The sequence below is a fragment of the Ursus arctos genome, unplaced genomic scaffold (genome assembly GCF_023065955.2).
Source record: "Ursus arctos isolate Adak ecotype North America unplaced genomic scaffold, UrsArc2.0 scaffold_2, whole genome shotgun sequence".
In the NCBI taxonomy this organism is placed as follows: Eukaryota; Metazoa; Chordata; class Mammalia; order Carnivora; family Ursidae; genus Ursus; species Ursus arctos.
Window position 1 is genome coordinate 68563863 of NW_026622874.1, and position 27209 is coordinate 68591071.

The following is a 27209-nucleotide window of genomic DNA, read 5'->3' on the forward strand; positions in this document are numbered from 1 at the left end:
TTTCTACTACTTGGTAGGATGGGGTGGCAGTTTCCAAGCTCCTTGCGTGTGAAACTGTACACCAGAAATCCCATTGCCTAGTATACATTGGTTCCCCCTTATCTGTGGGGGATACATTTCAAGACCCCCAGTGGGTGTCTGAAATCACAGATAGTACTGAACCCTGTATATGCTGTTTTTTCATTTACAGACATACCTATGATAAAGTATAGAAAATAATTTGACTTTATAGGCAGGGGTTTGTTTCTGCGCTCTCTATTCCATTGGTCTATATGTCTGTAGGCTCGTTTTACACGGTTTGGTTACTGTAGCTTTGTACTAAGTTTCACAGTCGGAAAGTGTGAGACCTTTATCCTTCTTTTTCAAGATTGTTTTTGGGTATTTAGGGTCCCTTGAGATTCCATACAAATTTTCAGATAGTTTTTTCTGTTTCTATAAAAAGGATTATTGAGATTTTGGTGGGGAGTGCATGGATCTGTAGGTCACTTTGGGTAGTGGTAACATCTTAATATTAAGTCTTCAGTCCATGAAGACACAATGTCTTTGCATTTATATATGCCTTCTTTGATTCCTTTCTGCAGTGACTTGTACTTTTCATGTTCATATTTTGCCTCCTTAGTTTATTCCCAAGCATTTTACTCTTTTTGATGCTATTGTGAATGGGCTATTTGAGACTGCTATTTTAAAGCCTTTGTCTAGGGACGCCTGGGTGGCTCAGTTGGTTGAGGTCATGATTCCAGGGTCCTGAGATCGAGCCACACATCAGGCTCCCTGCTCTGCGGGGAGCCTGCTTCTCCCTCTCCCGTTCCACCTGCTTGTGCTCTCGCGCTCTCTCTCTCTCTCTGTGTGTCAAACAAATAAAAGCTTAAAAAAAAAGTCTTTGTCTAGTAAATCTGATGTTTGTGTTCCTCAGGAATGATTTTTGCCAATTTATTTTTTGAATAAGCCATATTTTCTTATTTCTTTGTGTACCTTTTTTTTGTTGAAAATTAGGTATTTGAAAAAGCAGCCACCTCTACCTGTCCTTGCAGACTGGCTTTGTGCTTAGGCAGTACCTTCACTGATTGGTGGACTTGATCTGAGCTCAGGGATCAGACCAAGGTGAAAGTTTAAGGTCTTCCCTGGGGCTGTGTTTTGCCTGAGTCTGTGTGTGACTTTTTCAGTTCCTCCATATACACAGCTGGTTTTTTGTTTTTGTTTTAGATTTTATTTATTTATTTATTTATTTATTTATTTATTTATTTATTTATTTATTGAGGAGAAGTGGAGGGAGGGGTGTAGGGAGAGGGAGAGAGAATCCCAAGCAGACTCCACGGTGCAGGGCTTGATCTCATGACCCCAAGATCATGACCTGAGCCGAAATCAAAAGTGACACACCCAACTGACTGAGCCACCCATGTGTGACCCACAGCTGTTTTTTGAATCTTACCTTCCCAGAGTCTTGTCTCCAGCTTCTCTTTATGGCCTAGATTGTGTATCATATGTCTTCACTTACAAAGTGAGTAATGTTGAGGATCCTCACTGTTTCTAGTTTGCTGAGGTTTTTTTTCTTCATTGAATGGGTGTTGAGTTTTCTGAAATGTTTTCTTTTGCATCTATTAATATGATCACATTTTTTTCCTTTGGCCTGTTGATGTGATGATTTATCTTAATCGATTATTGAATGTTGAACAAGCCTTTCATACCTGGATAAATTCCACTGGGTCATGATATGTAATTCTTTTTATACATTATTTGGATTTGAATTGTTTATATATTCTGGAGGGTTTTTTTGTTATCTGTGTTCATGAGAGATATCAGTCTGTGGTTTTCCTTTCTTATAAAGACTGTCTGGTTTTGGCATTAAGGTAATGCTGACCTCACAGAATGACTAGGGAAGTACTCCCTCTACTCCTATCTTCTGAAAGAGACTATAGAGAATTGGTATAATTTCTTCTTAAATGTCTGGTAGAATTCACCAGTGAATCCAAATGGGCCTGATAATTTCTGTTTTAGAAAGTTATGGTCGATTGAATTTCCTTATTAAATAGAGGACTACTCAGGTTCTCTGTTTCTGTGTGAATTTTGGCAGATGGTGCTTTCAGGGAATTGCTCCATTTCCTCTCAGTTATCAAATTTGTGGGCATAGAGGTGTGTGTAATATTCTTTCTTTATCCTTTTAATGTTCATGAGATCTGTAACCATGTCTCCTCTTTAATTTTGCATATTAATAGTGTGTGTCCTCTGGTTTTCTTAGTTAGCCTGGCTAGAGATTCTATTGATCTTTAAGCAGCTTTTGGTTTCTTGAATTTCTCTCTTGATTTCCTACTTTCAGTTTTACTGGTTTCTGCTCTAATTTTTATTATTTTTCTTCTGCGTATTTTGGAATTAATATTCTTTCTTTTCCTAAAGCGGAGGCTTTGGTTACTTTTTAGATCTTCGTTTCAAATACATGCATTCAATACTATAAATTTCCTTCTAGGCACTGCTTTCAGTGCGTCTCACAAATTTTGGTAAATTATATTTTCATTTTCATTTAATTCAAAATATTTCTTAATTTCTCTTGAAATTTCTTCTTTGACCTATGTATTATTTGGAAATGTATTGTTTAATATCCAAGTATTTGGGGATTTTCCAGCTATTTTTCTGTTGTCAATTTCTAGTTTAATTGTGGACTGATGGTAGACATTGCATGATTTTCATTCCTTTAAATTTCTTAAGATGTGTTTTATGGCCCAAACGTGGTCTGTGTTGGGGAATGTTCTATGGAAGCTTGAGAAGAATGCACATTCTGCTGTTGCTTGATAAAGTAGTATCTACGTGTCTTTTCTATCCAGTTGAATGATGGTGTTGATGGTGACCTGTGTGTTGAACATAGGTCAGCTGTGTTCTCACTGATTTTCTGCCTGTTGGATCTGTCCATTTCTGATAGAAGGGTAGTGAAGTCTGCAACTGTAGTGGTTTCATCTGTCTATTCTTGAAGTTCTATCAATTTTTCCAATGTGTATTTTGAAGCTCTGTTGTTAAATGCATACACATGAAGGATTATTTTGTCTTCTTGAAGAATTGATCCCTTTGTCGTTATGTAATGTCCCTCTTTATCTGTGATAATTTTCATTGTTCTGGAGTCTGTTCTGTCTGAAATTAATATAACTACTCCAGCCTTATTTTGGTTAGTGTTAGCATGGTGTGTATTTGTCCATCCTTTTAATCTGTATCTCTATATTTAAAGTGGCGCCTGGGGGGCCCAGTTGGTTAAGTGTCTAAATCTTGATTTAGGCTTAGATCATGATCTTGGTTGTGAGATCCAGTCCCACGTCAGGCTCTCTGCTGAGCATGTAGCTTGCTTGGGATTCTCTCTCTCCCCCTCCGTTAGTCCCTCCCCGCCCCCTGCTTGCGCTCTCTCTCTTAAAAAAAAAAAAAAAAAAAAAAAAGTGGGTTTTTTGATGACCTCCTATGGTTAGTTGGATAGTGTTTTTTTTTCTTTTTTAAGATTTTATTTATTTATTTGACAGAGAGACAGTCAGTGAGAGAAGGAACACAAGCAGGGAGTGGGAGAGGAAGAAGCAGGCTCCCAGCGGAGGGCAGGGAGCCTGATGAGGGGCTCGATCCCAGGACCCTGGGATCACGCCCTGAGCCAAAGGCAGATGCTTAACAACTGAGCCACCCAGGTGCGCCGATAGTGTTTTTTGATCCACTGATCTTGGGGGTCATGAGTTGAGCCCACAATCGAGAGTTTCATGCTCTTCCAACTGAGCCAACCAGGTGCCCTTGACAATCTCTGTCTTTTAAATGTCTTTTAGACTATTGACTTTTTATTTAATTAATTGATTTTTATTTAAATTTTAGGTAGTTAACATACAGTGCAATATTGGTTTCTGGAGTAGAATTCAGTGATTCCTCACTTACATGCAACATCCAGTGCTCATCATAACAAGTGGCCTCCTTAATAGCCATCACGCTTCTAGCCCATCTCCCACCCACCTCCCTCCATCAACCCTCAGTTTGTTCTCTGTCATAAAGAGTCTCTTATGGCTTGTTTCCCTCTCTCCTTTTTTTCTTTTTCCCCTTCCCGTATGTTCATCTGTTTTCTTTCTTAAATCCACATATGCGTGAGATCATAAGGTATTTGTGTTTTTGACTGACTTATTTCACTTAGCGTAATACACTCTGGCTCCATCCATGTTGTTGCAGATGGCAAGATTTCATTTTTTGATGGCTGAGTAATACTCCATTGCATATATATACCACATCTTCTTTATCCATTCATCAGTTGGTGGGCATTTGGGCTCTCTCCATGGTTTGGCTATTTGTTGATAATCTGCTATAAACATCGGGATACACACACCCCTTCAAATATGTAATTTTGTATCCTTTGGGTACATACCCTGTAGTACAATTGCTGGATCAAGGGTCGTTCTATTTTTAGCTTTTGGGGGAACCTCCATACTGTTCTCCAGTGTGGCTGTACCAGTTTGCATTCCCATTAACGGTGCGAAAGCGTTCCGCTTTCTCCACATCCTCGCCAACACCTGTTATTTCTTGTGTTGTTAACTTTAGCCATTCTAACAGGCGTGAGGTGGTATCTTATTGTGGTTTTGATTGGTATTTCCCTGATGATGAGTGATGTTTAGCATCTTTCAAGTGTCTGTTAGCCATCTGGATGTCTTCTTTGGGAAAGTTCTATTCATGTCTTCTGCCCATTTCTCAACTGGGTTATTGGCTTTTTGGGTGTTGAATTTGATAAGTTCTTTGTAGATTTTGGATACTAACCCTTTATCAGATAATGTCATTTAAGTACCTTCTCCCATTCTACAGGCTACCTTTTAGTTTTGTTGATTGTTTCCTTCGCTGTGCAGAAGCTTTTTATCTTGATGAAGTCCCAATAGTTCATTTCTGCTTTTGTTTTCCTTGCCTGTGGTGATGTGTCTAGTAAGAAGTTGCTACGATCGAGGTTAAAGAGGTTTCTGCCTGTGTTTTCCTCTGGGATTTCGATGGTTTCCTGTCTCACATTAAGGTCTTTCATCCATTTTTTATCAGGAAAGGATGCTGTATTTTATCAAATGCTTTTTATGCCTCTATTGATAGGATCATATGGTTCTTACCCTTTCTTTTATTAATATGGTATATCACATTGATTTATGAATATTGAACCCCCCCCCCACAGACCAGGAGTAAATCTCACTCGTGGTAGATAATTCTTTGAATGTACTGTTGAACTCGATTTGCTAATATTTTATTGAGAAATTTTGCATCCATGTTCATCTGGGTATTGGCTTGTAATTCTCCTTTTTAGTGGGGTTTTGGTTTTGGAATCAGGTAATACTGGCTTTGTAGAATGAGTTTGGAAGTTTTCCTTCCATTTCTATTTTTTGGAACAGTTTGAGAAGAATGGGTATTAACTCTCCTGTAAGTGTCTAGTAGAGGGGTGCCTGGGTAGCTCAGTTAGTTGTGTCTGCCTTTGGCTAGGGTCATGGTCCCGAGGTCCCGGGATCAAGCCCCGTGTCAGGCTCTCCCTCCTCAGTGGGGAGTCTCCTTCTCCCTCTCTCTTTCTCTTTCTCTCTCAAATAAATAAATAAGGTCTTTTAAAAAAATGTCTGGTAGGATTCCCCCAGGGAAGCCATCTGGCCCAGGACTTTTATTTGTTGGGAGATTTTTGATTACTGATTCAGTTTCTTTGCTGGTTATGTGTCTGTTCAAATTTTCTATTTCTTCCTGTTTCAGTTTTGGTAGTTTATAAGCTTCTAGGAATTTGTCCATTTCTTCCAGGTTGCCCAGTTTGGGAGCATATAATTTTTCGTAGTATTCTGTTATTTTTTTTAAAGATTTTATTTATTTGAGAGAGAGCAGGAGCACAAGGGGGGAGGATGTGCAGAGGGAGGGGGAGAAGCAGGCTCCCCACTGAGCAGGGAGCCCAACACCGGGCTTGATCTCAGGACCCCAAGATCATGACCTGAGCCAAAGGCAGATGCTTTACAGACTGAGCCACCCAGGGGCCCCCATAGTATTCCCTTATGACTGTATTTCTGTGGTGTTGGTTGTGATCTCTCTCATTAATGATTTTATCTATTTGGGTCCTTTCTCTTTTCTTTTTGATAAGTCTAGCTAGGGTGTTATCAATTTTATTAATTCTTTCAAAGAACCAGCTCTTAGTTTTGTTGGTCTGTTCTACTGGGATTTTTTATTTCTATATCATTTATTTCTGCTCTCATCTTTGTTATTTCCCTTCTTCTCCTGGCTTTAAGCTTTATTTGCTGTTCCTTTTCTAGCTACTTTAGGTGTAAGGTTAGGTTGTGTATTTGAGACTTTTCTTGCTAAGGAGGTAGGCCTGTGTTGCAGTATGCTTCCCTTTTAGGACTGCCTTTGCTGCATCCCAAAGGTTATGGACTGTCACATTTTCATTTGCTTCCATGTCTTTTTAAAATTCTTCTGTAATTTACTGGTTAACCCATTCATTCTTTGGTGGGATGTTCTTTAACCCCCATGTATTTGAGGTCTTTCCACATTTTTTCTTGTGGTTGACTTCCATTTTAATAGTTTTGTGTTCTAAAAATATGTATGTAGACCATTGACATTTAAAGTGTTTATGGATACAGTTGGATTAATAATTGCCATAATTGTTACTGTTTTTTATCTGTTGCCTTTAGTTTGGGTTTTGTATCTCACTCTTTTTCTGCTTTATCTGACTTTAATTGAACATTTATAGACTACATTTTCCCACTCTCTTAGCATATCAATTATACTTAAAAGGAAAAAAAAACCCTTCTTTTTAAGTGTTTGCTCTTAAATTCACAGTATGTATGTACGACTTATCCAAGGGCTCTTCTAAATCCACTTTCAAATACTATACCCTGTCATGGTTAGTGCAGGTACCTTATGACAGAATGTCCCCAGTTCCTTCCTCCTGCCCCTTATGACATCATTATCATTCAGTTCACTTGTACAGAAGCTACAATTATTGTATACATTATTGAAATTATTATTTTGAGCAAACTGTTATGCATCAGGTCAATTAAGAATAAGAAAAGTAGGGGCGCCTGGGTGGCGCAGCCGTTGGGCGTCTGCCTTTGGCTCAGGGCGTGATCCCGGCATTCTGGGATCGAGCCCCACATCTGGCTTCTCCACTGGGAGCCTGCTTCTTCCTCTCCCACTCCCCCTGCTTGTGTTCCCTCTCTCACTGGCTGTCTCTATCTCTGTCAAATGAATAAATAAAATCTTAAAAAAAAAAATAATAAGAAGAGTAAAATATTTTACCCCCATTATTCCTTTGCTAACACTCTTCTTTGTGTAGATTTGTGTTTCTGATCTGTGTCTGTCTCCTTTCTGAAGAAATTTTGTAACATTTTTTGATAGGTACGTCTATCCTGTGACAAATTCCCTTAATTTTTGTTCATCGTAGAGAGTCTTTTTTTCTCTTTAGCTTTTTTTTTTCTTCAGTACCTCAGGTATTTCCTCCACTCTCTTGCTTGAATGGTTTCTGATGGGAAGGCCAATATGCCGCTTATTCTTGCTTCTCTGTAGGTGAGGCTACTCCCCCACTGCTTGCTTTTATGATTTTCTCTTTGTCTTTGATTTTCTGGCAAGCTTGAATATGGTATGGCTAGGTACAGATTTTTTATAATTTTTATATATATTTGGTGTTCTGTGGGCTTCTGTGGTTTGCCCTCTACTATTAATTTTGGAAAAGTCTTAGTCATTGTTGGATCACATATTTCTTCTGCTCCTTTCTCTCTTCTTCTGTTTCTGCTGCAGGTAGACTACATCTTAGATATTCTGTTCTGTCCTTTTCGTTCATTTTTCTTTTTGCTTTTCAGTTTTGAAAGTTGTATTGGCATTTCCTCCAGCTCATTGTTTCTTTCCTTGGCTGTGTCTAGAGTTTTGATGAGTCCATCAAAGTGTTCTTTATTTCTATTACGGTGTTGTTGTGGGTGTTTTTTGTTTTGTTTTGTTTTTGGTTGCCAGCATTTCCTTTTGATTCTTCCTTGGAATGTCTATCTCCCTGTTTATATTACCTGTCTTTGCATGTTGTCCACTTTTCCATTAGAGCTCTAGCATATTAATGATAGTTGCTTCAAATTCCTTGTCTGATAATTTTAGCATCTCTGCCATATCTGGGTCGGGTTCTCTGCTTGCTTGGTCTCTTCAAGTCTGTTTGTTATTTTAGTATGCTTTGGGATTTTTTGAAAGCTAGACACAGTGTACTGGGTAAAGGGACTGGAGATAAATATGCCCTTGTGTGAGGTTTTATGTTTACCTAGCTAGGAGTTAGGCTGTGTTTACTGTTGGCTATATCAGTAGGTGTCAGAGCTTAAATTTCCTCTGGTGTCCTTGTTTTTGTCTCTTCTTTGTGTCTGAGTTTCCCTAAGGATTTCTTAAGTAAGGTCTGAAAAGTGCAGTTCTTTAGTTGTACGCCCCAGTTATTATACAGGAGCCCTGTTGATGTTATTAGAAATGATCTGAGCCTGGCTGGCTCAGTTGGTGGAGCGTACGACTCTTGATCTCAGAGTTACAGGTTCGAGCCCTATGTTGGATGTAGAGATGACTTAAAACTAAAATCTTAAAATTAAAAAAAAAAGTGATCTCTTTGTGGTTCTGTGATTAGGTCTCAGTCTTTAAGTGAACCTGTGGCCCTGGCCTATGACCTTCACACGTGTTGTTTGGTTTTGGGTTTTGCTCCTCTTTTAGGTGAAACAGGAAGGTGGAGAGGACTGGAATTGGACATTTTCCTTCCCCTAGGTCTGATAGGTTTCGGTGAATCTCAGTAAGCTAGGCTCTGGTAAAAACAGTTTCCCTTGAGGACAGGCCTCGTTAAGAAAAGAATGCTCTCGGTGTATCTCAAAGTGGCTCCTCTTCCCCTTCCCCTGCATGAAACCTAAGGGGTTTTGTTCTCTGATCTTCACCGTGAGAACGTGGCAGATAAAACTAACAGAAGTACGGGGATCCCCTAAGAATGGGCCCTCCCTAAGTTTTATTAATTTGTACTTGTCCGAATTGAACCTCTAGTGATTCATCACTTACACTTTGATTTTTCTTGCCCTGGTTTCTGCCCCACGCATCTGCTCCAGTAAGCTGTGATTTTCTCTGTTTGCCTGTTCCTCTGATTGTTTGGACAGTGTTTTATCCTGTGACTTCAGTTCTCTCATGGATCTAAAAAGAGTTGTTTTTCAATTTGTTTAGCTTTTTTATTTTAAGGACAGTAGTGACCGCTTCCAAACTCCTTACATGCCAGACTGGAAAATGAAAGTTCGTTGCTTTCATTTTTGAAAGATATTTTTGGTAGATTAAGAGAATACCTGGTGACACCTTTTTTTCCCTTTCTTTCAGTGTTTTAAAGATGTCATTCCATTGTCCTCCAGCTTATAGCAGAAATCACTTATTCTTACCTTTATTTATACATAATGTGCTTTTTTTTCATGTTTATAAACCGTTTATTCATTTCATTACAGTGGTCAAGTTCCCCGCTGAATGCACAGATAGAAGTGAGGTACCCTTGGCTTAATGCAGGAGCAAGCGGCTTACGTGGGACATACTGGGCGTCAGGCAAGGAGGAAACACCAAGGTTTCGGAGTCAGGCCCGGCCCAGAGCCAAGGGTGGACTCATGGCCCGACACCGACCGCTGCTTCCTTCTTACAGCTGGGCACCCTGCAGGGCGTGTCTTCAACATTACATCATTTCAGTGATGTCATGGGAACAGTTACTTTTTTTTTTTTTTTTTTTAAGATTTTGTTCATTTACTTTACAGAGAGCGAGTGAGCACAAGTAGGCAGAGAGGCAGGCAGAGGGGGAAGGAGAAGCAGGCTCCCCACCCAGCAGAGAGCCTGACAATGGGCTCGATCCAGGACTCTGGGATCATGACCCTAGCCAAAGGCAGATGTGTAACCAGCCGAGCCACTGTTCCCCAAGGGAATAGTTATTAAACTGAGCCCGTGTCCTGGTGCACGAACTGTCGTTGCTTTGTAAGTCACATGCTAGCATGTGAGCAAGAATTTTAGAATCCTTCAGTAACCGTGCGCAGGAGTGGTTATACCTCTGTATTTCTCCCTTAGTGCCCCTTGCCCGTTTCCATTCCTGCTTGAATTCCCATCTGTGAGCCACATACCGTAATGATGAAAGTCTCAGATACACAACAAGTCTTTCAGATGACAAAGCTGTTTCCAAAGCAGCATCCTGTGCAGTCTGTGACATTGAAGAAAGTGTCTCTGGTTAGCGATCTTCTGTGAAAAGAGTCATCCACCCCTGACAATGCCTAATGGAAAGCATAATTTGGAAGACAGATTTAGGAAGTAGAATATGGATAAAAATAGGAAACACTTTTACAGTCTTCTGTCTCTGTGCCTTTCACAGAACTTCCAACAGTGCTGTGCTGGGACAGAGCATCCGGAGGGTCACAGCCTCTGTAGTCTGTGGGAGACACTGCGAGGTGGGGCCAAGGAAGAATTTGCCATTTTCAGTGGAAAACAAGTGGTGGTTACTAATTATGATGACTTTGTACTTTGGATCTGGTTTTGTTGCACCTTTTTTTATAGTAAGATATGAACTGCTTAAGAAATAAGGGTGTTTTAATTAATCCATTAAACGGATGTGAAAGGAGCATTTTAAGAGGTGTGGTCTCTTTGAAAAATTGATCAAACTCTTGAATTCAATATACTCAATATATTTGTAAATAAACTTACAGCATGAAAAAAAACCAGGAAACAAACTCCAGAAAGCTATCGTCTGTGTGGACTGGGCCAGTTAAAGACCAGTTCACAGGTGGCCTCAGTTGAAGGCTGCAGAATTGTTGTTCACATAATTACTGGAAACCTACTGGAGTCCACAGCTGACAGTCTGCAAACTGCTGGGTAGAACTCAGTCTCTATGCCTGAGCTGGTCAGAGTCTAGCTTAAACATGATGCTAATCCTCGCCGTTGGGGGTGCTGAAGGAGAAGGGGCCTCTCTTCCTGGTTCTGTGTGTTCTGCTTATTTCTGCTCTATGGCACAGGCTGGCACATAGGACACATGGGAGCTCACTCCAATAAGTTTCTGCAGCACCTTTTCAGGCAGTTTCCTAGCTGCAAATTCAGCAGCACCCCTGTGGTGCCAGCCCTGATATCCTCTGTGTGTCTGGAAGGGGCAGGCACTGCCAGGCAAGTGCCATGGGACCCCGGCTGGCCTCCTGGAAGCTTTCCGGTGAGCTCATCAGCATCTCCACACACAGCTTCCCAGCTCATTTTGTTGGCACCCACTTAGGTGGTTGTCAGCCTCCAGCTTTGGCAGGGGGTGGCCCAGTGAGCTTTTCACCATCCAGTGGGCTGTGACCACCCACCTCCCAGGTGTGAATCCTTCCCTTGAGTACCTCCCTTCACCCTACTGTATTCTGTAGCGTTCTCTTTTGTTTCCTTTCAGTTAACTCCTTATAAATAGTTACTAATTCTTTATACTAAACTTCCATTATTTAAAATACCGTGTGGTTTCTGTCTCCTGGCTGGGCTCCAACTGATACACCTGGCCATTTCCTTATTGAATACTGGACAGTGTGAATTTATGTTGTTGGTTGCTGGGTTTTTTTGTATTCCTTCAAATAGTGTTAATCTTGGTCTGGCACATGGTTGAGTTCCTTGGCATGAGTTGATCCTTTAGAGGCTTGCTTCTGAGGAGTGTTAGAGTGGGTCCAGAGCTGCCTTTGGTCTGCAGCTAATTTAGCCCCATGGTTAGGGGGATGCCCTTCTGAGGATTCTGCCTCATACACAGTGAATTAGGAGGCTTTTCCATGGTGGTTTGTGGGAACACAAAAATAGTGCCATCCCTGTGTGAGCTCTGGGGATCGTTCTGTCTGCTCCTTTCCAGGGATACCTGCCCTGGACTCCTCACGTAGTTTCTCTCACACAGTTCGGATTCCTCCTCAGCTGAAGTCTCAAGGGGACCCTCTGCTCTGTCCACTGTGCAGCCCCTCCTCCCCAGCACTCTGCCCCACACCTTCTAGCTGCCTCCTTGCCCTCCTGTCTCTTCCACTGAGGGAGACTGCCAGCTGTGTCTGAGTTTCCCCTCCCGGCACTGTAGCCCCGAACCACCTTGGCCGTGGCTGGTGCGGTCACAGGGCTCCAGCTGTTGGTGTCCCTTCTCGCTGGGATCTCCACTGTCTGGTGACTGGAGATGCATCACATCGTCTCTTGTCCAGTTTTCCTGAGTTCAGGGGCCCTGGTACTCTATCTTGAATGAGTACGTAACCAAACAGTTGAAACAGCCTGTCAGGAACTTGGTGAAATTCAGAACAGGTGGGGCTCCCTGGCTAAGCCGATGACACTGTTAACATTCCCTTTTTTTCTTTTATTAACCAGTCACACTACGAATGGGAACCAGAAGATGGTACAGATTGGAAAACAGTGACATGGTGGCAGCCTGGGGTTGGCCCCACAGCAGGCTCACCTTTACCACCTTGTGTGGTTGTGTCTTTGCTGGGCCGAGGTGATCGCGAGGATCAGCGCCTCCTCACAGGAGCTCACGTGAGGAAAGGAGCTGATCACCCATGAACTTGCATGGGCAGAGTCCCTGGCCTGCTTCCGTGGCCCACCATGACTCCAGCAGTCTTCACACGACTGGGAACTGGACCGACAAGGCCACCTCAGCTTCTGCCTGAGGCCCTGTCCACAGCTTCAGCTGGGTCGAGACGGCCGGTGGTACCACTTGCTGCCCTCCTGCGCTTCCCCTCTGAGGGAGGGGCCCTGATCCCTGGCTGGCAGCTGTCATGCAGGCAACAAGAGGGGAGCCTGGAAAGCCAGCCTTGCTAGGTGAGTGGACATGTTTTCTGAAGTGGTATAGAAGTGGGGTGGGAACCAGTGCTGCTCCCCAGAGCCTGCAGTTCCTGAGCAGGCAGAGGTCTCTGCAGCTGCCTTTCCTGTTCTCCACCCAGAAGCACCTTCCTGTTCCCACAGCCAGGACTCTACCAGCCTCAGACCCTTCCCTGGGGGTGGTGCCCAGACCTCTGAGGGGAGAGTGGTGGCAGGGCCCTGAGTCTTCCCACATTCAGGAGTCCAGGAGAGGCAGGCCCTCTGGGGAGCCCCATGGCTCGGTTGGGGTCTGGGGCAGGACAAGTGCATCATCCTTCACTCATGGCAGACCCAATGAGATATCTGTCCTGGAGGCCAGTTAAAGGGGAAGGCTGAGGCGCTGAGGGAGGATGGTTTATTGGGAGCCTTTTCATGTGACTGAGCCCCACAGACTCTCACTGCATGCATCTGTACCCCCAAGGGAAATGTTAGTTACCTGAACATTCCAAAGCTTCCTAGGGAAACACCAAGGGGAGCTTGGGGACTGTGGTCTCCTCCCACTAGCAGAGCCACATTGCCTTAATGTCGTACAGCCTAAGGTCCAGAGATGCTTAGAGAATGGGTGAACAGAGGCTGGGAATAGTGGACACAGTGATGGGGGAGGTAGGGAAGACATGGGATCAGCCCCCCACAGCTGGCCCATCCATGAAGGATTGGGCAGAGTTAGAAAAGACACTGTCACTTAGTACTCAGACCTGAGGGTCAGTGGTGAGAGCTTCAGTGGCCAGTGTGTTTTGGGGCTGCACCATCATATGGATGCTGGCTCCTGGGACCACTGGTTCTTGTGAGGGTCCTTCTGGGCTCAGGCATAGGCAACTCCCTCCTCTCCACAGAGATAGGCCCACACCAGCTACTCTCTGGAGTCTGCTCTCTGACAGTCCTCAACCTCTGCCCGGGACTTCTGTGACAGGATAAACTGGTCCTGTCTCTTCTTTCTGGCTGTGCTTTACCCAAGTACTACTCTGATGGCTCCTTAGCCCACAGAAGGCTTTCCCTCCCAGTAAGAGCTGTAACATTGGTGGTCCTTTATCACCCTTGGTTATATGTCTCCATCCCACAAGGATTTGGGACGTGGAGGCTGAGGAGCTTGGCCTGTCCCTTCACTCATTCATCAGAGATGACTGGGTCAGGCCCCCTTTGTAGAGATGCTCACACTTAGATGAGGACAGCCAGAGCAGTTGGAGAGGGTGGAGAGCATCTGAAGCCAGTGTTCTGTCAAGAAGGCCCCTCTCCAATGTTCATCCTTTCATTCAGCAAGTAGTTGGTGAGCACCCGCTGTGGGTCAGGGCTTGTTTAGGTGCTGTTACATAAGCCCGAGCTGTCACTGGACTGCATCCCATGAGATAGAATGTACATTGTTAGATGTGATTGGTGGTAAGAAAAAAATAAGGATAGAGGGACAAGATGTGTTAAGTAGGATGCTATGGTAAGGTGACATCTGGGATGAGGCTTGAGTGAAGGAGGGGCAAGCTATGTGACCATCTGGAGGCAGAATGCTCTGGTAGAGGGACAGTGCAAAGGCCCTGAGGCAGGAACCCATTTCGGAAACATGGTTGAAACTGTCAGCGTGTAACAGACTAGTGCTTATAGATAAGCCCCGTAGCCAGTCCTAGGTAGAAAGCATAGCAGTTACTTGCACTTCTTATAAGAAAAAAAAATAGCACTGCCCATCTGGCCTAGAGGGCAGAGTCCCCAGAGAGGAAGCAGGCCTGGAGCTGGCAGTCTGCAAGTCCCAAGGCTCCTTCTCCAGGAGCAAGGTGGTAAACCTCAGCTGAAGACACATGATCCTGTCCTCTGAGAAGCTATGGAATGAGCTTCTAGGATATAGAATTGCTATGTCCTGCCGCCATCTTCATTGTAGGACTGGGCTGGTAAGGAGAGATACCAGAGGGTTCAGACAAGGACACAGAGGTCTTCAGCCCCAGAGACTCTTGGTCGGGCAGAGGGACATGGTCTGTGTTCCTTCTGGCTGTTGCTCATTGGTTGGCATACCTCTGCACAGGTCACATATAGCTCAGAGATGTCCATGCAGCCTGTGCTAGCCAGAGCAGCTTGCTGAGTTTTCAGTCCACATCCTGTCCACACACCGTGCCTGACATTGTGTCAGTTTACCAGGTACCCTGACAAACAGGACTGGAAAGGGTGACAGACCCACCAGAGACTATGGTACTGGAGTTGTCAGACACGGACTTTAGCTAATTAACATATTAAAACAAAGAGATAAGATGCAGAGCTTCACATAGAATTCATAAAAAATTCAATGAAAAATCTGAAACAGGAAAGTATGATAAATTTAAACTTCAGTAAGTGGCTGTAACAGTAGGTTAGAGGCAGCTGAAGAAAGGATTAGTGAACTGGAAGATAGATCGGTAGAAAATACCCTGTAAACACCACCACGACCAGCCGACATTATCCTGTGAGCGTCCTTGGCCCCGGGCCCCCAGGGCCGTGCTTGTCTCTTCTGTAGACCGCCAACCTTGGGCAGGGGGGTTCCCGCCGAAGAGGGTTCTTTGTGCTTGGAGAGACTGGAAGGTCTTCGGAACTTGGAGAACATGTTTCAGTGCAACTTTGTTGGAGATACTCCTGGCATGTTGGGAGTCCTGTCAGTAGAGCTTTGTGGTGCTAATGAAATCTTTGGGGGCCTCAGATTCATCGTCAGGAACACAAGCGTGTTTGTATTTATGGTCTTGGGCTAAACATCTGCTAACCTTGCAACGTAAACCTTAGAAACTGCCTTTTTACACTGTTTTTTTTTTGTTTGCTTCTCCCTTGAATGTGGAGTGCAAAAAGGTAGCATTGAGGACTGATGGATTGGGGAAACGGAGGCCCATCTGGTTTGCAAGGGGCCTGCACACACTCTCAGGCCTCACATCGCGGGTCCTGAGTGCCACCTGTTCCACTGATGGGTTGGGCACGGGTACTGGCACTGGCACAGGCACAGGCAGGGGTGAGGACATGGGGGCTGGGGCTGCTGTGGAGCATGACAGACAGTGTTTGGATCGTAGCAGTGTTGCATGTTGTTCTGAGAAGTTTTCCACCCTGGGTTAATGGTTTGTTTATAATGAACAGAAATAAATTCATGAGGGATGGTGAGGTAAGGCAGGCTCATGGGCCAAGGCCAGCATGCTGACCTACACAGGTTGTTTGACGCGGATTCAAGCAGTGTCATGGCAAAGACATCAGACTTTTCTCTGAAGGAAAGGGTGGAAGCCCCTTGTCTTCTAAAATGCTCTGTGGGACAGTGAACACCCTTCCCAAGGGGAGAGAAGGAATACAGGTTGAGTCTGGCTGAGGGGAGGCAGGCCTGTAGGGCCATGACGCCGTGACTCCTGGGAGGTTCTGGTCAGCTCGAACCAAGTGCCCAGAGGCCACTTGCATGCCCCAGAGTGTACCCTTCGCTTCAAGACAGGAGGCCATGCTGGGTTTCTGGAGGGTTTATGAGGAACAGATGTTCTTTTAGCCAGGAGGGTGCTGAGGGAGGTGGGGGGCAGCAGGTGAGCACGTAGCCCCACTGTGTTACGCATTTGTCAGTGGAGGGCCTTCTGTGTTCAGGGACTGGTTTAGTTTGGTGGACAGGTTGGACGAGGTCTCTGCTCTCGTGGGGTGTGTGTTCGGTCTAGTGGCTGGCCTTAATCGAGTGTAAACAAGGAAGAGCAAACACGTTAAAGAACAAGGAAAACAAGGGCTAAAAGTCACAAAAAAGATGTTACTGGGACTACATTGGTGGTAAGGATTGTTGGGGAGAGGATGACCTCCCGCAGGGGTGATGTGTGAGCTGAAACCAGAATGACAGGGCAGCTAGCTGTGCAGCGGCGCAGAGGCCCGGAGCTAGAATCGCTTCCGCCGTCATCTCGAGAACTAGGAGAGATTGACGGCGGGTTGTGAGCAGGGGAGTAACACGGGCTGACGGCTCATTCACAAGATGTGCCGGGTGCTGTGCGGAGACTCGGATCCTGGGGGGATTTCCAGAAGTAGGGAGACCGCCGGTGGGCTTTGCATGTGTTCGGGGAGGACTGGCGTGGTGGCTGCAGGGCCAGAGCGAGTGCATTTGGGGTGGCGCTGAGGGAAAGCGGGGAGCCAGGTGAGTCTGACGTATCCGAGCATCTCAGTGGAGGCGGGCGGGGGCATCCAGGGACGCAGTCTGCCGTCTGGTTCCTCCATAGCAAGTTTGTCAAGCCCACTGGATGTCAGTGGAGGTGTCCCGGCCGCAGCCAGGATGGGGGACAAAGCCCCATCTCCGAGGAGAGTCAGGAGTGTTTCCTGGGCAGGCGGAAAGCCACCGTCCCTCTCAGGGCTGCCGGACTTGCAGGACCTGACAGCTGGTCACCGTCTCCCAACCCACAGCTTCTGACAGCTTGAAATCCCATTTCCTCACGCTCCACATCCAGCATGCCACCAAGTCCTGTCCTAAGGCCACAGCGCTCTCCCCGCCTCACCCTCCCTTCCGTGTCGGCCGCCCTTGTCCCTTCTCCTGGAAGCAGCCTGCTTGGCTTCCCTCCGCCCGAGCCCAGCCCTGCTCCTCACGGTGACCAGGGGCACTTCCTAACATGCAGACCTGGCACTTAAAGTATTTTGAGTGAGTTCTTTTTTAATATTAACTTCTTATTCATTTTTAAAATTTAATTGTGTGTGTGTGTGTTTTAAGTAATCTCTCCACCTAGTGTGGGGCTCAAACTCATGACCCTGAGATCAAGAGTCACATGTTCTCCTCACTGAGCCAGCCAGGCGCCCCCAGCTTCTTACTTCATTTTTGGATGATGCCTTAGATTCAGTTATGGCTTACAAATGTTTTGATCTATAGAATTTTTTTAAATTACAGAAAATTTCAACATATTCAAAAGTAGGGACTAGCATGCTGAACCTTCACGTGCCCACTGCCCAGCTTCAGGGCCACATTTTGAAGCAAATCCCAGATAGCATATCATTCCACCCTTAAATATTTCAGTGTGACTCTAAAATCCAGCGATCAGCAGCTTTTTTTGCTTTAATAAAAACAGCTTTTTGCACTGAAAAAAAAAAAACAAACCTGAAATCCAAGGATCATTGAAAGCACTTCCACAATGGCATGATCACACCTGAACGTTTAGTAGCCGCCCGCCCCAGCGAGACTGCGGCTTCGGTTGCAGACGCCGTCATAACATGACTGTCACAGTGCAGTGAGCCACGTGCGTTTTTTGGTTTCCTAGTGAATGTAAAAGTTATGTTTATAGTATCCTGTAGTCTATTAAAATGTGCATTGCCATTATGTCTCAAAAACAATGTACAAACTTTAAAAATTACTTTATTGCTATAAAATGCTAACCATCATCTGAGCTTTCCAGAAGTCATAGTCTTTTTGCTGGAGGAGGGTCTTGCCTCATGTTGGTGGCTGCTGACTGATCAGGGTGGTGGCTGCTGAAGGTGGAGGTGACTGTGGCCGTTTCTTAAAATAAGACAACAGTGGAGTTTGCCGCTGCGATCGACTCTTCCTTTCATGAACGATTTCTTTGTAGCAGGTGATGCTGTTTGATAGCATTTTACCCATGGTTAGAAAGTCTTTCAGAATTGGAGTCAATCCTCTGAAACCCTGCTGCTACTTTATCAGCTGAGTTTACAAAATATTCTAAATATTTTGTTGTCATTTCAGCAGTCTTCAGAGCTGCTTTCCCATGAGAGATTCTGTCTTCAAGGAAGCACTTTCTTTGCTCATCTATATGAAGCGGCTCCTCGTCTGTTTAAGTTTTATTATGAGATCGCAGTGATTCAGCCCCATCTTCAGGCTCCATTTCTTCTTTTTTTAATATTTATTTAAGTAATCTCTCGAGCCCAGCGTAGGGCTCGAACTCACGACCCCAAGTTCAAGAGTCGCTCACTCCTCCGCCTGAGCCAGCCAGGCGCCCCAGGCTCCACTTCTGACTCTAGTCCTCTTGTTTCCCCCACATCTCAGTGACTTCCTCCACGGCAGGCTTGAGCCCCTCAAAGTCATCCGTGAGGGTTGGAATCAGCTTCTTCCAAACTTCTTATAAGGTTGATATTTGATCTCTTCCCATGAATCACAGATGTTCATGGTGAATTCTTTCCAGAAGGATTTCAATTGACTTTGCCCAGATCCATCAGAGGATCACTGTCTAAGGCAGTTATAGCCTTACAAAATGTACTTCTCAATAATAAGATTTGAAAGTCGAAATTACTCCTTGCTCTCTGAGCTCAGAATGGGTGTTGTGTCAGTGGGTGTGAAAACATGAATCTCATGGTCCGTCGCCATTAGAGCTCTTGGGTGACCAGGTGTGTTGTCCATGAGCATTTGGAAAGGAATCTTCTTCTGCGCAGTAGGTCTCAACGGTGGGCTTACTGTTCAGTAGATCATGTTGTAAACAGATGTGCTGTCATCCAGGCCTTGCTGTTCCGTTCCGAGAGCACGGGCAGAGTAGATCTGGGGTCTTCAGAATGGTAAATAAACGTGGCTTCAACTTCAAGGGACCAGCTGTTAAATTAGCTCCTAGCGAGAGAGTCGGCCTGCCCTTTGCAGCCGGGCGCTGACTTCTCCATTCTAGCTGTGACCGTGCTGGATGGCATCTTCTTCTGTTGTAAGGCTCTTTGTCTAGGTTGGAAATCCGGTGGTCATTGTAGCCGCCTTCATGAATGATCTCCTTGATGTTCCGGATCACTTTCTGCAGCCCGTGTCAGTACTCACGGCTTCATCTTGCACTTCTGCGTTATGGCTTCTTCCCTCAAACCTCACGGATCACCTCTTCTTGCTTCGTACTTTCCTTCTGCAGCTTCCTTACCCCTCTCGGCCTTCACAGATTTGAAAAGAGGACCTGGCTCTGGATGAGGCTTTCATTTAAGGCGTGTTGTGTCTGGTTCGATCTTCCGTCCAGACCATTAAAGCTTCTTGTATCAGCAGTGAGGCCGCTGCGCTCTCATTTCTGCGTGTTCATCTGGAGCGGCACTTTTACTTTCCTTCAAGAACTTGTCCTTTGCAGTTGCTGCTTGGCTGACTGGTACAGGAGGCCTCGCTTTTGGTCTGTCGGCTTTTGATATGCCTTCCTCACTAAGCTCAATCATTTCTAGCTTTCGATTTAAAGTGAGAGATGTGTGACTCAGTCTTCCTTTCACTTTCTAAAGGCCACTGTACAGTTAGTAACTGGCTTGATTTCAATACCGTTGTGTGTCAGGGAGTAGGGAAGCCCAAGGAGAGGGGAAGAGAGGGGGGAACGGCCAGTCGGGGGAGCAGACAGAATATGCACAACACTTTTAAGTTTGCTATCTTAACATGGGCGCAGTTTGTGGCACCCCAGAATTACAGTAGTACATCAAAGATCAGCCATCACAGATCACCATAATAAATACAGTAATAATGGAAAAGTTTGAACTACTGTGAGAATTTCCCAGATGTGACGCAGACGCGGGGAGTGAGCAGTGCTGTGGGCAAAGCTGTGCTGACTTGCCTGAGGCGGGGCTGCCCCAGACCTTCGGTCTGTGTGAGGTGCACTAGAGCAAAGAGCTTTAAGCCCACGTGCGCTTGAAATTTCCTCAGTTACCAGACCAGTGTTCTTCTAATGTTCCCGATGGCCTCTTAAGTGATTTGTTCACGCAAACATTCATTAATTTAGTTAAGGTTTCTTTTTTTTTTTTAAGATTTTATTTATTTATTTGAGAGAGAGCAGAGTGAGAGAGCACAAGGAGGGGTGGAGAGGCAGAGGGAGGAGCAGACTTTCCGCCAAGCAGAAAGCCCAATCCGGGGCTCCATTCCAGGACCCTGGGATCATGACCTGAGCCGAAAGGCAGACGTTTAACTGACTGAGCCACCCATGCACCCCATTTAGTTATTTTTTTTTTAAAGATTTTGTTTATTTATTTGACAGGGAGAGAGACATCCAGCGAGAGAGGGAACACAAGCAGGGGGAGTGGGAGAGGAAGAAGCAGGCTCCCAGCAGAGGAGCCTGATGCGGGGCTCGATCCCAGAACGCCTGGATCACGCCCCGAGCCGAAGGCAGATGCTTAACGACTGTGCCACCCAGGCGCCCCTAGTTAGTTACTTTTTTAAGTAGGCTCCACACCCGGCGTGGAATCCAGTGTGGGGCTTGATCTCACAACCTTTATTTATTTATTTTTTTAAAGATTTTATTTATTTATGTGACAGAGAGACAGCCAGGAAGAGAGGGAACACAAGCAGGGGGAGTGGGAGAGGAAGAAGCAGCCTCCCAGCGGAGGAGCCTGATGTGGGGCTCGATCCCGGAACGCCGGGATCACGCCCTGAGCCTAAGGCAGACGCTTAACGACTGCACTGCCCAGGCGCCCCGATCTCACAACCTTTAGATCAAGACCTGAGCTGATACCAAGAGTCAGACACTTAATCAACTGAGCCACCCAGCCGCCCCAAGGAAATGTTCATTTAAACAATTGAGATTCATTGTTTAACCAGATCCATGTTGCATTAGTAATAGATCTATTTCATTTTAATCTGTAAGTTCCTCCTCTCTCCTCTTTTTCTTAAAATTTATTGATGAGACCATCCTTTGTCCTGTAGTCCCACAGTCTGGATTATGCTGTGTCTCCATGGTGCTGATGACTGATATGCCTCTGTCCCTCGTAAGTTGGTCCTGAGGTCTAGAGGTTGCATACGTTTGTGGTGGTTTTGGCAAGCTGCTTCCTCAGTGCTGCTGTGTCCTCTGTTGGTCGTCTTCCGTGAGTTAGTGACTGTGACGGTCAGGGCCTGCATCGGGCTGCAAACTGCTGAGTCTCAAATTCTGGCGGTTCTTCCGTGCTTAGCGGGACGACGCCGATACAGAGAAACTCCCCTCACTAACCACTGGGCAACTCGGTGGTACCGTTTACATAGGAAAGGCAGGGAAGTTTCTTGATTTTTGACTGTTGGCCACTTTGCAGAGTAATGGCCTGACTCCCTACCATCTCCCAGAGGCGACCGAGCACTGTTCCACACCAGTATGCACGCAAGCAGTAAACGCAGTTGAGATTGCAGTCGTTCTCGTTAGCAGTTTATAGAATTGAGAGTTTGTGAGAAGACAGCTGTTCAGTCTGTTGTAAATGGTAACGGCCAGAAGAGAGGGTATTTTCAGTACAGGAGCCTGTAGATACAGTAACTCAGGGATATTCATTATGTCTGGATTAGACCCAGAGCTTCCCAAACGTTCCCAGTTCAGAGCACCCCTACGTCAGGTTCCGTAATTATTCTAAGGGACCACCTACGCCAAAAAACCTCACAGTTCCATTAATTAAATAGGTAAGTCTAAACAACTTAAGTATTTATATCCTAGCAACTTGGAGACATTTGGAAAAGTAATTAACAGTCCCTCACTTACAGTGGTTCGTCTTAGTTTTAACTTTACAGTGTGTAAAAGCGATATGCATTCATTAGAACCCATACTTCAAATTTTGAATGTGGATCTTTTCCTGGGCCAGTGATCTGTGGTAGGAGCCTCTCGAGACACTGGGCAGTGGCAGGAGCCCCAGCGCCTGGTCGGCCACGCGGTCATGAAGGTAACAGTCGATACCCTTGGCAGCCATTCTGTTTTTCACTGTCAGTACAGTATTCAGCTAATTACATGAGATATTGAACACTTTATTATAAAATGGGCTTTGTGTTGGAGGATTAGCCCAACTGTAGGCTAATGTCCGTGTTCTGAGCACGTTGAAGGTAGGCGAGCCTAAGCTATGGTGTCTGGTAGGTGTATCAAGTGCATTTCCACTTACAGTGGAAAGTTGTGGTTATCGGTGTGGTTACAGTGGTTATCAAGATATAACCTTTATTGTAAATCCAGAAGATCTGTACATATGAATTTGAAGAAAAAATATTTTCAGTAAGTCCCAATTACTTAGGAACGGAACGTGTGTGCCTGCTGGACACTTTTACAATCTTGGAAGCAGAGTGGACGCTGCTATTGTTGGTGCCTGTTGCACACGGATTTTCACACAGTGGTAACATTTTCAGTAACTGCCAGAAACCTAGCCGCTCAGAGACCTGCAGCCATGGAAAGGAACGGAGCAAGAGAAAATGTTGAAACTGTGAGCACCTTAAACACAGTGTCCAGCAATGCTGAGTATCGCTTTTCCCCTCAGAAGCTACGCGTGTCCTGCGGCGCCTGCAGGGTCACTGTGTGGCCAGATGGTCTTCACGTGCCCTGTGGCGACCACAGCTGTGTGTCCTTCCCATTTCTGTGGCCATCCTCGCCCCACGGCTGCATGTTGGTGTGCAGTTACCCCCACCCCCAGAGTGTTCTGGAACAGGGCACGGGGTCTTGTGGCGTTTACTGTGACATGAAGCCCAACACGCTGCACAGAGGCGTTCCTTGGCGCCGTCTGTTGCCAACCTTAGAGCTTATTTTTTCTTTATCCTTTGATTTCAGTAAACCATTGTGATATGCAGTTTCTGCTTCCTGTCTCTGGTGTAGGTTTAGTTTAACCAAAGAAGGTGTCCATCTTTCAGGGTTGATGTAAAAATAGCTCAGCCCGATCAGAGGTGGTGGTCTGCTGTCAGCGCTCATTTCCCTGCTGTCAAGACTGTCAAGGCTGACAAATGCTAGAAGCACGAGGCTTCCTACCTTTCCCCGGCATCTATTCTGTGTCTCCATTGTGGGGCTGGGCGTGGGAGGAGTGTACCCCTGACTCCCCACAGGTGGTGTTGAGCTTGGCCATGGCAGAGGCCAAAAGACTGTCAGAGGTGGCAACCCGTGAATGGTGAACTGGGGCCTGGGAGGCATCGTGTATTTGCTCCTGTGGAAGTTTCCACCTTCCACCATTTATAGGAGCTTGCCCTGGGTAACTGCAGGCCTGTGAGCGTAAGGAAAAGCGTATGTTGTACATGGAGTTTGGGGATGGCTTGTTACATAACAAGAGCTGATGTTACAAGTGGAAAAGTCCATGAGAAAAAGGTAAGAGAGTGACAGAAACAGAGCATTTGAGAGGGTTACTATTCTTAAGGAGATGTGAGATGTGTCTTCCATGGAATGTTATCCATTGATACTTAAACCCAAGAGGAGAGTAGTGACAGTTTTACCCCCATTTTATAGATGCAGACAGTGAGGCTCAAAATGAGTGAAGATGCGGGGCTCCTGGGCGGCTCAGTCGGTTAAGTGTCTGCTTTCGGCTCAGGTCACAATCCCAGGGTCCTGGGATCGAGTCCTGCATGGGGCTCCCTGCTCAGCAGGGAGCCTTCTTCTCCCTCCCCCGCTTGTGCGCGTGAGCTCTCTCAAATGGAAAAATCTTTAAAAAGGGGGGGGGTGAAGATGCAGCGGGTGAGCCTGGTGCGGGCCCCAGACCCCCGACTCCTGGTGTTAGCTCTTTGTGGACTGTGTTGCTTCTCCCGCAGGCCCAACTCTGAGGGCAGCCGACACTACAGCTGCGCACTGGGCCTGGCTCTTGGTTCGAGTGGGGCCCACAGTCAGGACCTGGGAGGGCAGAGACTGTGCCTGGGAGCTCTGCAGGGCACAAGGGACAACATTTTGCCCAGAGTGGCATGCTGACAGCTGCCTGGAGGGACCAGGCAGCCGTGGTGGCAGTGCCACCTCTGCCCCCTGTGGGCAGCATCCCATGTTCGGTCAGAAGCGGGGCTGGCAGCCTCCATCTGCGTTTGCTCCCAGGCTTCCCTAGAAGGGTCCGGCAGGCGGGGTCTAGGAAACGAGCACATGGAGGGACGGGCTCTAGGCACCTGCGCTGAACACACCCACAGTCTTGTGTACCGGCCGGGATCTGCATTTTGATGTGTTTAAAAACTCAGGGATTGAGGGGCGCCTGGGTGGCTCAGTTGTTAAGCGTCTGCCTTCGGCTCAGGGCGTGATCCCGGAGTTCTGGGATCGAGCCCCACATAGGGCTCCTCTGCTGGGAGCCTGCTTCTTCCTCTCCTACTCCCCCTGCTTGTGCTTGTGTTCCCTCTCTCACTGGCTGTCTCTCTGTCAAATAAATAAAGTCTTTTAATAAATAAATACATACATACATACATTACATACATACTCAGGGATTGAAAACCGGAGAGGCAGCAAGCAAATCTTTGGTCAGGTTGTGATGGGCGTGGCAGTTTGGGGCCCAGGCCACCTGTCTGCACCGGAGGGACACGTGGACTGACTAGGGTAACAGCCACAGCCGTCTGTCAGCAGGTTTTCATTATCTTGGGCTCCTGGTCTTGTTGCTTTACCTTCTGACTGGTTTTTCATCCCCTCTGCCACCTCCTGCTCTGTCCCCCTCAGATCTGATCCGCACCTCCCTGACCGTTGCCTTGGGGCCACCCCTGCTCCTTGTCCTCCAGCCCTGCACCCCGTCCTTACCAGGGTGACCCTGGCGGCCCTCTCACTCACGGGGCTGTCCTTGGAGACCACAGCCCCTCCCCGATAGGGAGATCCGTGTCCTGATCCCTGGAATCTGTGAATGTTAGATGGCAGAAAGAAGACTTTGCAGCTGCGATCAATTCAGGGCTCTTGAGATGGAGAGAAAGTTCTGAGGGTCTGGGAGGATGCTAAATCCCATCCCATGCAGCTTGTGAGAGGGGCAGAGAGAACTGACAGAGCAGCGTGCCAACGAGAACAGAGTGGGGTGACTTGGAGCCCCCAGGAGCTGGAGATGCAGGGGACCTCCCCTCGTGTTGCTGCGGGAGTGCAGCCCCCGTGACACTTTGATTTCGGTGCCGTGAAATGGATTTTGGTCTCTGGCCTCTACGGCTCTTAGAGAATACATTTCTGTCAATTTAAGTCACCAGCTTTTTAGTGACTTGTTTCAGCAGACACAGAAAATGACTAGAAACGGGACAGTAAAGGATTCCAAAATAGAAATGACTGGCATGAGACCCCGCCCAGAGCCTCCAGCTGCTTGATGGTGTCCTGTGACCCAGTCTCCTGGGTCACCTCAACCTGGAGCATATGGCCCTTCACCCTAAAGCTCCCTGCTGCCTTGCTGGCAACTGAGGTGGCCCGCGTCCCGCCGCTTCCTGGGGCCCACAGCACGCGCTCCGCAGGGAGAGCCTGACATCCAGTTCAGTGGCCTGCAGCCCGCACTGCGGACCCGTGAGGAAGCTGGGGTTGGGCCTCAGAGGGGATGGCAGGCTTTGACCTGTGGCTCCAAGGTCGTCTCCAGACTGAACACAGCCGGGCCCGCCCACCCGCTCACACCTGCTCCCTCCCCATCTCTGGGAGAGCAGCATGTGTGAAGGACACGGGCACCTTGGCCCTTCTATTAGACTTTTTAAAACCAAGAGCAAGTGTTATCAGGTGCTCTTTTTATAGCAGCAAGAACCCGTGCCTGTTGAAATAGTCGCACGCCAGCCATCCACGTGTGTGGGAAAGCCACACAGGCAGCACCATTGTTCTCCGTCCCCCAGCTGATGCCCTGGGAAAGGTCACAGCTGCCTAAACCTTTAAAACCCCAGGGGGAAACGGACATTACCTGTGCTGGGACTCAGCTGCCGCTCTGCATGAGTCTCTCACCCGCATTTTTAAATTCACTCCCCTTTGTAAATTATTTTTTCATAAAGCAGGGATAGGAGAGCGTTGACACAGAACGGAGAATATCAATTCCTGATTCTTCTAAGAATTCCCATCATCGTTGTAGAAGCTGACCTTCTGGTGAGTGTATGGTGCCCCAAGGGCAGTGTGACACAGGGCCCATGGAAAGTGGGGGCCAGGCCCAGAGGCCTGTCAGGGTCCCTCCAGGTGACTGGCCACTCTGGGAAGAGCCCTTGCCAATCCTGGCTGGGTGGGTGCGTGGAGCAGGGCAGGCAGGGAGCCGGTGTCCCCCCAGCAGAGGGCCAGGCACCACCTCAGGCTGGCGACTCTTACAGGGGCTTGTCTTCTGGAGGGTGGAGGAGCGAGAAGACCCCAGGGTCCTTCACTTAGCTGTCTGGCTCTCCGGACACTGGGGAGAGGGTTGAGTCTCACCCCGGCCTGCTCAGCACTGCCCACAGAAACAGGATTTACTCAGCCTTGGGCTCCACCAGCCCCATGTGGTCAGACTCAGGGGAGGATGAGGCACTGTCCTAGTTCCAGACTCACACATAAACATCTCTCCTGTTCCAGAATGAGGTGCGCCAGGCTGATGGGGGCACTGCTTGCCCTGGCCGGGCTGCTGCATGTGGCCCTGTCCCTGAAAATCGCAGCCTTCAACATCAGGACTTTTGGGGAGACCAAGATGTCCAATGCCACGCTCTCCCACTACATCGTGCAGGTCAGTCCAGGCTGGTCTGTCCCTGAGGAACCCTGGGCGGTAGCTGTGGGGATGGCAGTCTAACAGGTCCTGGGAACCCTGGGCCAGCAGTCAGTCCTGAGGGCAGCCACAGATGGGGAGTGATGAGAGCCTCTGGTGACAGGGAGGAGCTCCGCGTGCTGTGCCATCCATGGCCGGCAGCAGAGTCGCAGGCAGGAGCATCAGGCCAAACCATGACATGCAGGTGCCCCAGGGAGCAGCTCAGCCTGTGGGGACCTGCAGCAATCAGGGGC

The 27209-nt window shown here is 47.0% G+C and overlaps 2 protein-coding genes across 14 annotated transcripts in view; both read left to right on the forward strand.

Annotated features, from left to right (window-relative positions):
• DNASE1 (deoxyribonuclease 1) overlaps positions 1-27209 on the forward strand; it is a 67012-nt gene that overhangs the window by 13843 nt on the left and 25960 nt on the right. For 6 of the 13 annotated variants that reach the window (XM_057315071.1, XM_048224885.2, XM_048224889.2 and 3 more), the window contains exons 2-4: positions 12298-12747; positions 26252-26339; positions 26790-26937. In XM_057315071.1, the coding sequence (XP_057171054.1) occupies positions 26791-26937 (147 nt within the window). In that variant the 5' untranslated portion in view covers positions 12298-12747; positions 26252-26339; position 26790. Of the gene's footprint in view, positions 1-12297; positions 12748-24716; positions 26340-26789; positions 26938-27209 lie in introns of those variants that run through there. The other 7 variants (XM_048224884.2, XM_044391596.3, XM_057315074.1 and 4 more) reach the window with 2 other exon arrangements.
• LOC123002187 (cytochrome c oxidase subunit 7C, mitochondrial-like) lies at positions 9765-10681 on the forward strand. The gene has a single exon (XM_044391598.3). The coding sequence runs from the start codon at positions 10230-10232 to the stop codon at positions 10530-10532; it is 303 nt and encodes a 100-aa protein (XP_044247533.1). The 5' UTR covers positions 9765-10229; the 3' UTR covers positions 10533-10681.